This window comes from Borostomias antarcticus (genome assembly GCF_949987555.1).
Source record: "Borostomias antarcticus genome assembly, chromosome: 15".
Lineage (NCBI taxonomy): Eukaryota > Metazoa > Chordata > Actinopteri > Stomiiformes > Stomiidae > Borostomias > Borostomias antarcticus.
The window spans coordinates 11,357,194-11,372,013 of NC_140248.1; the positions used below are offsets into that span (position 1 = coordinate 11,357,194).

Below are 14,820 nucleotides of genomic sequence, written 5' to 3' on the forward strand. Positions count from 1 at the left end.
GGTAACGGACGGACCGTGTGAGAGCAGTGGTTTGAGGCGAGGATGCTCTACTACCACTCCACCGCTGAGCAGTCCGTCCCAGTGTCTGGGGACTCGAACCGCCCTGGTCGCAACGATCTCTTCCCCGGGAATCCATTCCTACTCGGCCAGGAGGACGCTGGCGGCCGCTGCAGTCGGAGGGAGGAAAGTCACTCATCCTGGAAAGGCCATTCTTGCAGGTGAGCTTGCTGACATCCATTCGCAGCCAGAAGAATCCCCCCAGTCAGACGGTCGGTGGAATCAGATAACCCCGTAACCGCATTATCGCAATCTGTCGCTCTGCTGCTCTAGTTAGCGTAACTGGGTTACAAAATCATTCTGATGCATAGGCCTGCATACTAATTTTTGGTCTAAACATTATCAGTCTATCTAATCTATGGAGCATTGGGTAAAGTTAGGCTATGTCTTAAAGATAAAATGTATGTCTTCAAGAGTCGGCATTATGAATAAACGACCGAGGGCACTGTTTGGGAGCAGCCTATGTAAAACAATCTCTATATTGGATATTCATATATAGGCCCAGATATTAAATATACACTGCCCTAACCATCCTGATGCCGTCTATAATCATAATCATCATCATCATCATTATCATCATCATAAGACAACTCCCCCCCCCCCCATATATTTCCACCACTCATAACAGCATTGGTCTTTTCTTGAGAAAACACTAGAACTACTGTATGTGATGCATTCTTAGTGATTCATCAAGCAGTAGAATCACAATTGGTTGTTTACTCTTATCTGCATTCTTATTGGTCATAAGGTCAAGGTTAACATGTGAGAGCGCATGACATTGAGACCCCAGACGTGTAAGAAATACTTACCTTCATTCATTGTTTTGAGTCCGTTATATTAAAACTCTTGAAACTTACCTGTGAGTTGGCCATGTACGATACATAGACAAACTAGAAAGTCTGCATTAGAACACAAGCCCTTCTGACTTCTCTTTCTCTCTCTCTCTCTCCCTCTCTCTCTCTCTCTCTCTCTCTCTCTCTTTCTGTGTGCAGGTGGTATTGCAGGGGGTATAGAGATTTGCATCACCTTCCCTACAGAGTATGTGAAGACCCAGCTGCAGCTTGACGAGAGGGCTAACCCACCACGATACAGAGGCATAGGTACCAAGTCTGTGTTCATATGTCCTGTCTCCTCTCTCTCTTTCTCTTTGGGGGACAGGGAGGAGTTACTCACAGTGGTGTGTGTGTGTGTGTAGGAGACTGTGTGAGGTTGACAGTGCAGGATCACGGCCTTAGGGGTCTGTATCGTGGTCTCAGTTCCCTGCTCTACGGATCCATCCCCAAGTCTGCAGTACGGTACGACACGCGCACACATACACACACACACACACACACACACACTGACAGTGACACTGCGATGCTCTCTCTCTTCGCTCTCTTATCTTCTCTCTCTCTCTCTCTCTCTCTCTCTCCCCCCTCCCTCATCCTCCCAGGTTCGGGACGTTTGAGGTGCTTAGCAACCCCATGCGGGATGCCACTGGTCGCCTAGACAACTCGTGGAGCCTCTGGTGTGGTTTAGGGGCGGGGATTGCCGAGGCCATCGTGGTGGTCTGTCCCATGGAAACTCTCAAGGTGGGCGGGGCTCTGAGTTACTACAGAAGCCATTAAAACTGAGGGGCAGAGTCATTTTTATTAGATTTATGCTTTCTCATACCTTCCTCTATGCGCCTCCATCCTCCTGTCGCCCTGTCATCATCTTCCTCTTTTCTCCTCCTCCTCTCCTCCTCCTCTCCTCTTCTTCTTTATTCTCCTCCTCCTCTCCTTCTCTCTTCTCCTCCTCTCTCTCCTCCTCTCCTCCCCTCCTCTCTTATCCTCCTCCTCTCCTCCCCTCCTCTCTTCTCCTCCTCCTCTCCTCCCCTCCTCTCTTCTCCTCCTCCTCTCCTCACCTCCTCTCTCCTCCTCCTCTCCTCTCAGGTGAAGCTGATCCATGACCAGTGTTCCCTCCAGCCACGCTACAGAGGGTTCTTCCATGGTGTCAGAGAGATCATTAGAGACCAAGGTAACACACACACACACACACACACACACACACACAGATCATCAGAGACCAAGGTAACACACACACACACACACAAACACACACACACACACACACACACAGATCATCAGAGACCAAGGTAACACACACACACACACCACACACACACACACACACACACACACACACACACACACAGAGTGACAGTCAACACTGCACCCATGATCCACCTGGGGTAGTAAGGAAAAATAATATACTGTATACATTTTGAACATCATGTAGTGGCTGTGTGTTAAAGGCTGTGCAGTACTGAAGGGGTTTTTATTATGAGGTTTTACTTTCTGTGTGTGTGTGTGGGTGTGTGTGTGTGTGTGTGTGTACGTGTTTGTGTGTGCCCATGTAGGTGTGAGGGGGACCTACCAGGGTCTAACTGCCACTGTGCTAAAACAGGGCAGCAATCAGGCCATCCGATTCTACGTGATGAACTCTCTACGCAACTGGTACAAAGGTGAGAGGTCAACTCAGTTAATATTAGCCCCTGATGATGAGCTAAAATACATCTCAACTAAATAGAAAACACTCCCCTAAAGGGTGTGAGCACAGGTTTGGTTCTCAGTCTAACCCCAGCCTCTGGTCTCCTAGGCGATGACCCTCGGCGTGAGATGCACCCTATCGTCACGGCGATGTTTGGAGCAACAGCAGGGGCTGCCAGCGTGTTTGGAAACACCCCTCTGGATGTGGTCAAGACCAGGATGCAGGTGCGCAGCATAGACACACGCTTAGTAGGTGTTTGTGTTGGTAAGAAAGGATCATAGTTGTACATCTGAATGTGTGTGTTGCAGGGATTAGAGGCTCATCGGTACACAAGCACGCTGGACTGTGCTTTCAAGATCCTGAAGAACGAGGGACCACAGGCGTGAGTATCACCAGAAGCACAGTGTGTCATCTCCAACAACCCAGGGTGACTTTTAACCATCCCCTCACCACCTCTCTCTCCCTATCTCTCCCTCCCGGTATCCCCCCCGTCTCTCTCCCCCTCCCTCTCTCTGTCTCCATCCATCCATAGGTTCTACAAGGGGACAGTCCCCAGACTGGGCCGGGTGTGTCTGGACGTGGCCATCGTCTTCGTCCTCTACGAGGAGGTGGTCAAGCTGCTCAACAACGCCTGGAAGACCGAATGAACCAATCGGGGAGCGGCAGAGAGGAGCGGGGGAGGTGAAGGGTTGATACACCAGCTGCCCAATCCCAACCCGCCCCCTACCCCTGACAGGATCAAGCACACTTATAGCCTGTCTGTCTGATAGGCTAGATAGAGTTGACACCATAGAGATGAATATGTTCAGTATTCAACCCCTATGCTTGGCTCTATGCTGCCAACAATCATCTGATCCTCTTAGATCTATTGTGGAATCGCCCAGTGTCTCTAATGTTAAAATATTGCTATAATAATACACTTCAAGAACCAAATTAGAATATAACAGTCAGAATTACACTATCGGAATTACAAACCCAACTCAAACAACCGACGTAGTTTTCGCGTTCGGAAATACATGTAGGTGAATGCGGCTGATGCTCGTTTACTTACATGTATTTCCAAATGCGAAAACATCAGTGAAAAACAATCGGAGTCTGGTTATCATGAGTTTGTAATTCTAATGGTGTGTTCTGCTTGTTATTTTTACTATTTCAGTTCTTGAAGTCCTTGTGAGTACGGTCAATTGGAGGTGTCTGATTGGTTGGGTGTGGGCCGGGTTGTGTTGGGATTGGTCGTCAGTCTGGACTTCAGTTACTGTAGGTGTGGATCAACCCTCCCACTCCAGAATGGAGGACAATCAGACAACCGGCTTGTCCAAGGGTGTGGGGGTAAGTCAGCTCCAAGTTGACCAGTTTTCACAGATCTCCAGAACATATGGATGGACCCCGGTGGTTAGTGATTGGGAAGTGAGTGGGAAGACATTGAAGGCGGGTTGCGGACAGGTCATTGGTAGAGGAGAAAGGCTGGATATCAGCGGTGTGTCCGTACTCATCCAGCCTGCCGTGTTGTACTGTGCAGGCTGTTAGTTGAGCACTAACTCTGTCCACTTCTGTAGAACCATGCAAGTGTCTTCTTATTCACCAAGCTCTTATCCTAAATGTACAGATCTACTCAATGAGGGAGAGACACAGAGGGAGACATCGTCCCACAGAGGGAGACATCGTCCCACATACAGTAGCTAGACAGCCACACTGCAGTTTCCAGAATCTGGGTTACAGTTTTATCAGACAGATTATGCTCAGTCTAAACCAAAGAAGCCCTGCCTTTCTTCTAATGTATTGTGTAATTCCAGGATTAGGCCTAATATGTGCGTGTCGGATACCGACATGCATTCACACAGCAGTGACCTTTCTGTTATTGTAACACCGGTGTGGTCTTTTGCCATGTATCTTTGAGAAGAGGATCAGCGCCCTTGTCACATGCATTAAGTCTTGCATAGCCGGACCTATCTCTACACTTCATTTTGTGCTGTGCCAGCACTGGAGATAGATGGGGGGGGAAAAACGCGTAGTGCTTTACACCAATCACAGTAGTCTAGGGCGACGCTAAGCCTTTTTTTTTTTTTTTTCAGCGGTGCCCTTGCCAAATAGTGTCGGGGGGATTGAATCTGATTGGCGCCGGGAGAAATAGCCGCCCCCCAATGACAGATTTATCCCAAAAACCTACATCCCGTGAGTGAGACTACATGCATGTTAGAAGGACGACAGCATCTCAAATAACATGATGCATGTCCCTATCTGTCTTGGTAATGAACATTGAGGGACTGTTCATTGCAGGGCTAGGATCAATTCTGTCTCCAATCGGTCGATTCAGGAAGAGAGTTGATCTATTGAATCTACTGTAAAATAATTGGCCTAATTTGACTCATTGTTATTGTTGAATTTGAATTCTGAATCGATGGAACTGAACCAGAATCCTCGTTGACTGTGTGGCTGCTGTTGGTGAGCTACTGTATCTTCTCTGCATACGTCAAGTGCACTTCGAGTACTTGTTAATGTCATTTATCTTCCCCAGGGCAGGACCGGAGACAGACAGAATGAGGCATATCTGTAGCATCTTTATTATGGTGTGTCAAGTGTTCTGCTGAAGCAGTGGCTACCCTACCGCAGCTTTCTCACAGACACTCCATGTTTTGCACATCCGTTGCAATGTCAGGCGACTGATCCCAAAACAAATACAATCTTGACTGGGTCACCCTTACGATATGACATAGATGAATCATCATATGAAGCTAGTGATGGTCTTAAAACTTAACGTGTAGCACCTGCTATCTCTGCTGTGCATACAGGCTAACGTACTACACAGTTGATGCTAGTTCCACAGCTGTGGTGTCGCCTGGTCCAAAGAAACCCTCCACCCAGAGTTTGGAAAAGTTTTCCAAATTAAGATGAAAACCTAGTCTGGGATTAAGAAGTCCTTTCAGAGGCGAATCTCCGTTGACATTTTTAGTCGAGGTGATGTGTGCCTATCCTTAACATTGGATTGCATGGGCTGGACAGATCTATTTATTTAGATCTGTTTCAGATTTATTGAAAGGAATAAATTGACATTTCTATAAATGAGGAAGAGAGGTTTGTTTCTGGAGCATTTCAATGGTACCACACAGCCTTGCACTGAAGCCCTTCTCTTTGCCAAACCAACCACTGTATAATCTCCCATGTAAAAAATGTTCTCAATGTAACCAATATCACAAAGTTCACGACTGAGGGCACTATTAAATCACTCATTTTGTCTTTCTAATGCACATTTTGTATGGTCATGTATGGGTCAACATGTATGTTTGTTTTTTTACATGTACAGTATGTTTGCAGTCAGTTATAGAGTTTGGGATTGTCTGCTGGGGTTCATCCCTCAAAAACACAATGAATGAAAACCTCTCTTGGTTTCATCTCAGAGCTATAATAGAGAGACTATTATTATTATTTAACATTAATTCATTTATATTTTATGTATCCCTTATTTAAACAGGGTGTAGTACATTTAGACCCTACAGGTCTTTTACAACGATTCCCTGTGATCAAGTAGAGGAATACATACAGAACAAACATCCGATCGAAGCCAATGATTGTTAGTTAACCAGCATCACAGGCTACAGCTGAACAAACCAGACTTTCATCATGTTGAGTTCATCCTGCTTCTCATCCGCTTCCAAATAAAGCTGCGACTGATGAATTCAAGCCGAGTCTGCGTGTTAATCTTGAAATGTGTACCATCACCAAACATGCCCTGTTGAAATCTGATTACCTACATCTACACTCCTGTGTCGGCACGCCAACGGCCTTCAACAGGTCTAAATACGGGCCATTCCTACTAGACAACACTCTACCCTCTATATCCTACATTCTGATCTGCGGTTTGGTGAACAACTGGACCCATTTCTCTATTTCGACACAAAGATCCTCACACAAATGACAGTATATCTGTTGTTTATTGATAAAACAGTTGGCATGCAGCCTTCATTACAGCGGGGGAATCAGAGGCATACGTGGCCAGTATACGTACAGAAGCATGCCTAGCAGGGCAGAGGAATAGAGAGTGATACATGTCCTGATCTGGCCAACGGCCACACAGGACAAGCGTACGTTTCAGATCCCCCACCTGTGCGGGGCCGGCAGACCGGAGCTTACACCGACGGTCGGGGCTGGAGGGTAGAAGAGGAGATTAGAGGCTGAGGGAGGGAGGAGGTCGGCCTCCACCTGCTGTCCTCTGCTCAGCCTCAGACCAAGCGGAGGGAGGGAACACATGCTGCTGCGAAAGGGATTAGCTACCGGCTGACCTGGACTGCAGGGTAAAGGTACCATCTCTGCCCCTCTCCTGCAGCTAGCTTCAGGGTCCCCTCCTACCCTCTAATACATACTTCCTTCACTCCATTCAATCATCCCTCCCTTCTTCCTTCCTTCAATGACTGGTGCCCCATGATCCGCAGCTCTCTGATGCAAGGGAGGTGGGGGGGGGATTAGATGGAGTCTAGCCCTGGCTCCGCCCCCTGGGAGCTCTTCAAGCAGGCCGACCTCCTGATTGCAGGGGGTTAAGCGAGGCACTTGATTGGCTGGTTGGTTGGTGCAGAGTCACAGGGAAGAACCTGGGACCGGACTATCTCCTCCATCTGGAAAACACACAGAGCATGCTCAGAAAACCGTGTGTGTGCGTGTCATAATGACTGGATGAACAAATGCAGAGCCAGAAAGGGAGAGAACAGCGCAGACTCTCACTCACATCCTCAGACACTTGTCTTTCCCTCCGCTGGCCACTCTCTGTCCATCAGGACTCCAGTCCACGGTAAACACCTGCACAGGGAGCACCACCCAGCAGGACGACACGGTCAAACACATCCAACACAATACTGACCCGTCCTCACCCAGCAGGCCCTCCGTACTCTCCCTTTCTCAGGCTCATCCATCCCTCCCTCCCTCCCTCCCTCCCTCCCTCCCTCCCTCCCTCCCTCCCTCCCTCCCTCCCTCCCTCCCTCCATCCATCCTAACAGCTCTACTCTCTCTCCCCCTCTCCTTCTCAACCAAGAGCATCCAGCAACCCGCATCCCTCCATCATTCTATTCCACTCCCGGCTCCGTTCTTTTCCACGCCTCTGCCCCCCCCCCCCCCCCCCCCATCCCTCCACCACCCCCTCCATCTGTCCCTCACCTCATCGGCGTGTCCCGGCAGGTCCACGTTGAGCTTGCCGGTCTTGACGTCCCACACCTTCAGGGTGCTGTCGCTGCTGCCGCTCACCAACAGCCTGCTGTCCGCAGACCACGCCACCTGGTACACTGCAGACACGTGACCCCGCAGAGACAGCAGGTACCTACACACACACGCCCATCAGGTTACACAGCCCCACCCAGTTTACGACGAGAGCGCTACGCACATCGCGAGCGGGCAAGCCCGAGTCCCCGGAGCGGGCACCTACTTGCCGGTGCGTCCGTCCCAGATCTTGACGGACTTGTCGAAGGACGCCGAGGCGATGAGGCGCGTGTCGGGGGAGAAGAGCACCTGGTTGACCAGGGCGCTGTGGCCCGTCAGCCGGGCCAGCGGCTTCTTGTCTTCCGCCGGGTTCCACATGAACATGGTGAAGTCGTCCGAACCCGACACCAGGCGCTCCGGGGCCGAGCCCTAGCGCACGCGCACGCACACACACACACACACAGGTCAGGGTGGACTGCGGCACACAGACACGCGTGATCATGCCCAGGTGATGCACGCCGCACGCTCTTACCCGGACTTTGTTGTATCTCTGCAAGGCGGTCTCCTTCAACTCTTCCACTGCGGAGAGATGCAATTCTGTGAGTACATAAAAGTCCTCGTGGGCAACTGGCCATGCTGCTTTCACTTCGCTTGTGTTCTCCGGTCAGCGGAAGGCCATCTCCAGATCTTTGAGATGGGGCCAAGCGCACAGACGGACGGTCCACTCACGTGATCCAGAGAGGTCCTGGGGGTTGACGGTGGCGGTGGCGGGTTCGAAGGCGCCGGTGCGGAGGACGTAGTCTGTGCTGAGGGCCAAGGTGTTGACCCAGTGGGCGTGGCCCTGCAGAGTCCTGCACTGGACACCCTACATACATACAAACACAATATATGAATCTGTGTTTATAGGATACAACAAGTGTGTACCACAACAAAAACACACACACACACACACACACACATCCCCCTTACATCTTTGGCTCTCCAGACTTTGATTGTCCTGTCCTGAGAGGAGGTGTAGAGGAGTCCGTCTCCGCCCCACTTCACGCAGGTGACCGACTGGGTGTGTCCCGTCAGGATCTTCTCACAGCGACCCAACACCGTGTCCCACACGCGCACAGAGCCGTCCTTAGAACTGCTGGCCAGGTACCGGCACTCCGGGTTACTGCAGATCGCAGATGGGGAGAGGGAGGGTTACTTGATTTATTAATTTATGTGTGTGTGTGTGTGTGTGTGTTCATACATTTATGTGTCTTATGTGCATTTTGACCCATTGCGAGAGGTGCTATATTAATTAAATAATCTACTATCATTACAATATGAGCATATGAAAGGGTTTAGGGGCATGGAGGTGGATCAGGAGTGGGAGGGGGTCTACTCACAGGTGCAGAGGCTCCAAGCAGAGCCAGGATATGTGTGTGAGTGTATGTGAGTGTGTGTGTGTGGGGGGGGGGGTGTTAGGGGTATGGAGGTGGATCAGGAGTGGGAGGGGGTCTACTCACAGGTGCAGAGGCTCCCAGCAGAGCCAGGATATGTGTGTGAGTGAGTGTGTGTGTGTGGGGGGGGGGGGGGGGTGTTAGGGGTATGGAGGTGGATCAGGAGTGGGAGGGGTCTACTCACAGGTGCAGAGGCTCCCAGCAGAGCGAGGATATGTGTGAGTGTGTGTGTGTGAGTGTGTGTGTGTGTGTGTGTGTGTGTGTGTGTGTGTGTGTGGGGAGGGGGGTGTTAGGGGTATGGAGGTGGATCAGGACTGGGAGGGGTCTACTCACAGGTGCAGAGGCTCCCAGCAGAGCCAGGTGATCCACTTGGCGTGTCCTGCCAGAGTCTTCCCCATCTGCTGCCCTGTCACCGGATCCCACACACAGATCTACACACATACAATATCATTATAACACACTTCTCATCTTATACAACCCAACTCCACCTTGTGTGTGTGTGTGTGTCTCTGTGCATGTGACAAGCCCACCTGGCTGTTCTTGCACCCGGAGGCCAGCTTTTTGCCATCGGGGGACCAGGCAATGGTCAGAACCCAGTGGGTGTGGCCTAGAGGAAAGGTAAGATATGGTGATGGCTGAAAGGAGGAATTATGTACACAGCTCTCGTGTCTCCAGAGCATAATTCTGCTATGCATGTTCACTGGATAACTGTCACTGACCTCTGGCTGTGTGGTGGGGTGTCTCTGTGGTAAGGTCCCAGAAACGCACTGTGGTGTCACCAGACCCACTGGCCAGGTACCTGAGGGAGGGAGGGAGGGAGGGAGGGAGGGAGGGAGGGAGGGAGGGAGGGAGGGAGGGAAGGAGAGAGAGGTCAAGAAAGCCCAGGTGTGGAGGTATATATGAAAATGAATGTGAGTTTATGCGCTTTGTATGCAAGCAGTGCTTCCCCTGCCATTGGGCATGCCCAGTGGGTATTCAAGTATTATTTTAAGTATTATTTTGACTAGCTTCAAGAGGCTTTTGAATAATATTTGTCAGTTTCTAGTTCAATATTTAACAGTAAATAGGCACCCATTTAAAGGAGAATGCTAGTTTTTGACAACCTGGACCTTATTTACGGCATATTATAAGACGTTTGACTCGTCTGGAGCAACGCTTGCGCGCTGTGCGCATGCGTGCTGGAGCAAGTGGGGAAGCTATTTCGTTTCTAAAGACGTTTCTAAAGATCATATTACAGAGGCATGTGAAAAACCACAACAAGCCCTCGCTCTATGTAAGCACAACTAGCGATTCATAAAGACAGATTGATGAAAACCGTTTCGCGACAGAAAATAGATTTTTTAGAAGCTGCATTCTCAGTGCCCCGTCCGCCGCCATTACATGGATATACTTGGCTCGTGCTGGATTTTAAATTTCTTCTACAGGCCTCCGAATTACACCAAAGTTATCTCGGTGAGTCAAACGTCTTATAATATGCCGTAAATAAGGTCCAGGTTGTCCAAAAACAAGCATTCTCCTTTAATTACATTTTAAAAGCTCCAAGGCACTGTGCGCTTGCCCTGTGTAGCTTGGAGTCCAGAAAAAAAACAGTTCGTAGAAAACACTGTGAAAGCCTATGAAACAGGTACTCACTTTCCGGTGGGGCTGAATGCAGTGGAGATGACAGCCTCTGTGTGTCCCTGCAGGGAGCTGGTGCACCGGGCCACGGCCCGGACTCTGAACACTGCCTGAGGCTGGTACACCACCGGCAGCACCTGCTCTGTCTCCGCACCCAGAGCCTTCACACACACCCCCAGGCTGGACACCACCTCCGCCTCCCCGCGCACGAAGAAGGCCAACGGTACAGGCTCCTCCTGTGGACACGGGGGGCATCTTTAAGTGCCCGGATTAACGGTACGAGGTTATACGTAAATAGCTGTCTATCTAGAGAAATCGCAGTCGTGACTCTTGTCCTAGGTTCATCCACCCGTCCGACATGTAAACTATGAGTTCTGGGGAGGGACAGCGTTAAGGGGAACAGAGATTGGAATATGAACCGTTTGTTACAGTACCTTCTGCAGCAGGGCATTGCAGACCAGTTGTAGTTTGTCCGGGGTGATGTCCAGGGGAACGTCGAAGGGGGAGCCCAGTGCCTCCCCAGCCTCATCCTGAAACTGGATCAACAGCCGCTCCACGTCCCCGCTAATCATTCTCTCTGTGCCAGATGCGAATGACTGGGTAGATGGCTCAGCTTAGCTAACTGGAGGTAGAAGGTAGTGGAAGATATGTTATTGTTATGTCTGTTTATTCAGCCACCTAGCTAGCCAGTAGCTAGTCTACGCTCTACAGCTACGTTAGCTGGCTGGCTAACGTTAGTTAGCTAGAGCCAGCTTGCCCTACCGCTCGATAGTCACTGCTTTGAGTAACTCTACGGTGCACAATTAATTGTCAACCGCAATCTTAGAGCGACAGTATAGTCATTAAGTAAGTATTTCTAACAAATATAAAGCAATACGTCTTCTTTCAGATCGCTAGTTGTCAACCAAACTCACACACGTGTGTTCCCTGCGCAATAAATTTACGTTGAACATACGTCATCGATGTGCGACCGAAGAGTTTGCCGGTGTGTCTAGTGCCTCCTAGTGGCTGATCTAGACTAACGTCATGCATGCAGAAATCAACTGGCCACACACGACAGGTGAAAGCCGTGCAACTTAAAACGATAAAATAGTATTGTGACAGGCACTTTATTACTGTGTCATAGCTCTTGAAAAGTAGTCAGAATACGCACATCACTTGTTGGGGTGCTGGGCAATAGTTAGCCCTTTTCAGTCCTGTAGTCGCATGCTCGCTCATGCCAGACTCCTTTCACCCTCCATTCACTTCGCCGTCAAAATAAATCGGTGTCGGCCTATTTAGGAGAGGGGCTCATATTTACAAGTGTCAGATAAACATGAAACTTCACTTACCTAAGCAAAAGGGTCTATTTAAACAAATGCTGGGTTTTGAAGCCTCGGCGCTACCATTAAATAACTTATTTAGACGCGTTTTGTCCGAGTGAATTTATTTTTCCGAGGTAGTCTTCTTCAGTGGAAGCTTCAAAGAGACCGCCACCACCACAGAAGAAGACTACCTCGGAAAAATAAATTCACTCGGACAAAACGCGTCTAAATAAGTTATTTAATGGTAGCGCCGAGGCTTCAAAACCCAGCATTTGTTTAAATAGACCCTTTTGCTTAGGTAAGTGAAGTTTCATGTTTATCTGACACTTGTAAATATGAGCGCCTCTCCTAAACCGATTTATTTTGACGGCGAAGTGAATGGAGGGTGAAAGGACTGTAGTCTGGCATGAGCGAGCATGCGACTACAGGACTGAAAAGGGCTAGGAAAAAAGGAACAGAACCTGCACACAAAGAGAACACACAAAAAGAAGGGAAGTGCAGCAGGTGTGATGCGTGCAGTAGCCTAGGCTATGTGAGGCAAACTGTGGAGTAGCTACTGTGACTAGTCACCAAGCCAATGCTGTTCACACACAGCACATTTAGGAGCAAAAATATACTAACATGCAAAGTCCTTCAGTTCATAGAAACAAGGACACACATTCTGAGTGGAAAATGACACATGCACAGTCAGGTCATGCAGTGTGCAGTTACTTGTTAGGGTGCTGGGCAATAGTCAGTGAAAAGGAATGGACCCCGCACACTCTTATGCTCTAAACTAAACTTAATTTTGACGTTTTGCGCGTCTGCTCTCAGCTCAGTTCAGGTCAAATTTGGGTCAGGTCAAGCGGGTTCCATTCCTTTTCAGTGACCCCACTCTACAATTTTTACACATCAGTGGAGATGAATCTGTGCTGAGTGTTAATAGAGTAGGCCTACCACCCATCATTAATTCATCTAGAAACTTGTTTTTTCCGCCTATAATATCATGATGAGATATTAATCATAACCTGTTTATAAGAAACATTATCAAGCAATATAGAAAGATGCAGAAGTCATAGTCCAGATACTTTGTTGTTCCAGTTTATTTCAGATTGTCACCAATAACCCATTTGGATTTTAATTAATATTTCTTCATCACTTTGAACATTTGATACTTGCAGACTTCCAAGAGAATTGATCAGAAATAAACATTATGCTAAAAGAACATCTTTCAGATTATTCATACGGGAACAGATAACTTCCACAAGCCTTTAGAAATAATGACAATATGATTTAATCATTAATAATAGTTTGGTGTTGGTCCAGCCTTTATATCAACTAACTCAGAAGCTACAGTACAGTAGTCCAGCACTCTAACATGTCAGTTAGCAATATCAGTTAAATATCATAATCACACAGGCACGCACATGCACGCACACACATACGCCCACACATTGAGCAAGACTTAAAGGAGTAGTAAAGGGAAAATGCATGTTTAGCCCTGTTTTAAGGTTACTTATGATCATATACAATGGTTCAGATCAAAACGTTGACAAAACTAGCACTTTTGAGAAAGTCTGATAATTGCTCTACCACCGTTTTGGTCATACAATGGATGTGGGTGGGCACCGTGAATAATCATTCATAAAACATGTTAAACTCTCAATTTCAAAGACAAGAAACTCACCGAGGTGTTAGTTGGCGTTCTGACATATAATTCACCATAAAGTAAGATTCTAGTTAATCTGGAAAGGCTTTTTTAAATATTTAGCATAGAACTATTTAGTCGCAGCACATACGTGTGTAAACCCCCGCAAACTAGGTAGCCTAGCAACATAAACAATAACAATAGCTACCGTAAGTAGTTCCGCTTCCTGAATCCCCTCTGCGGATTGATCTACACATGTACAACGGTCGCGTCAATACAAGTCAATGGATTTCATAAAATTATCAATAAAACCCTACATGATTCATACTTTGCGGCGAATTTGATGTCAGAACACCAACGGACACCAATTATCCCCTCGGGTGAGCTTCTTGTCTTTGAAATCGAGAGTTTAACATGTTTTTGAAAGATTTTTCAAGGTGCCCACCCATGCACATCCATTGTATGACCTAAACGGTGGTAGAGCAATTATCAACTTTCTCAAAAGTGCTAGTTTTTTCAACGTTTTGATCTGAACCGTTGTATATGATCATAAGTAACCTTAAACCAGGGCTAAACATTTTTCCCTTTACTACTCTTTTAAGGCTATACAATGCCAGTCCTGAAATATGCTTAAGGGGTTTGTTTCATTAACTTTATGATCAACAAATACAAACACCAGGAAAAAATGTGTTCATTAAAATATAAAAAGGTGAACATTTAATCTAAAATACTGATTTCAATACAAATACAGACATACCTTTAAAATATATACTTGATTCTGTTCTGTGCTTTCTTATTCTCATACTCGCTATGCACTTTGTATAATATAAGTCAAATAGTTGATTCAAATTGTGATTTGATTGCTGCATCTTCACACTCTGTACTCTTGATTCTTTTTATCATTCATACACACACACACACACACACACACACAAACACACCATTGTAAACATTTAAACCCAGGCCTCCGTGTCCCACCTTCACAACAACAGCTCAGCAACATTTCTTCAAGCCGCTATTCAAACCAATCTTGAAAATAAAACCTCTGTCGTTAATTGCTTTGACAGCAAGTTTTCGCTGGCTTTCCAGT

General features: G+C 47.7%; 2 protein-coding genes across 2 annotated transcripts in view; one reads left to right on the forward strand and one right to left on the reverse strand.

Annotated features, from left to right (window-relative positions):
* Positions 1 to 3,215, forward strand: part of slc25a1a (solute carrier family 25 member 1a) — a gene marked incomplete at both ends in the record, with an annotated part of 3,241 nt that extends 26 nt beyond the window's left edge. Inside the window, 9 exons of the mRNA XM_084450471.1 lie at positions 1 to 218; positions 1,050 to 1,157; positions 1,253 to 1,352; positions 1,490 to 1,628; positions 1,971 to 2,055; positions 2,438 to 2,542; positions 2,677 to 2,792; positions 2,877 to 2,950; positions 3,101 to 3,215. The exon at positions 1 to 218 is cut by the window's left edge and continues 26 nt beyond it. Coding sequence (XP_084306597.1) covers positions 1 to 218; positions 1,050 to 1,157; positions 1,253 to 1,352; positions 1,490 to 1,628; positions 1,971 to 2,055; positions 2,438 to 2,542; positions 2,677 to 2,792; positions 2,877 to 2,950; positions 3,101 to 3,215 — 1,060 coding nt within the window. The remainder of the gene's footprint in view (positions 219 to 1,049; positions 1,158 to 1,252; positions 1,353 to 1,489; positions 1,629 to 1,970; positions 2,056 to 2,437; positions 2,543 to 2,676; positions 2,793 to 2,876; positions 2,951 to 3,100) is intronic.
* A 3,273-nt stretch (positions 3,216 to 6,488) lies between these two features.
* nle1 (notchless homolog 1) lies at positions 6,489 to 11,718 on the reverse strand. The gene is made up of 12 exons (XM_084449459.1): positions 11,234 to 11,718; positions 10,815 to 11,035; positions 9,902 to 9,981; positions 9,713 to 9,789; positions 9,516 to 9,613; positions 8,719 to 8,911; positions 8,479 to 8,614; positions 8,282 to 8,328; positions 7,976 to 8,178; positions 7,711 to 7,870; positions 7,286 to 7,356; positions 6,489 to 7,175 (listed from the first exon to the last, which is right to left on the reverse strand). The coding sequence occupies exons 1-12, from the start codon at positions 11,369 to 11,371 to the stop codon at positions 7,163 to 7,165; spliced, it is 1,437 nt and encodes a 478-aa protein (XP_084305585.1). The 5' UTR covers positions 11,372 to 11,718; the 3' UTR covers positions 6,489 to 7,162.
* Positions 11,719 to 14,820: the final 3,102 nt, after the last annotated feature.

Coding starts and splice junctions, on each gene's coding strand:
- nle1 (XM_084449459.1), bottom strand. CDS start 11,371: ATGATTAGCGGGGACGTGGAGCGGCTGTTGATCCAGTTTCAGGATGAG. Junction 9,790..9,901: donor ACCCCACCACACAGCCAGAG/GTCAGTGACAGT, acceptor CCTTTCCTCTAG/GCCACACCCACTGGGTTCTG. Junction 7,871..7,975: donor TGGGACGGACGCACCGGCAA/GTAGGTGCCCGC, acceptor GTGTGTGTGTAG/GTACCTGCTGTCTCTGCGGG.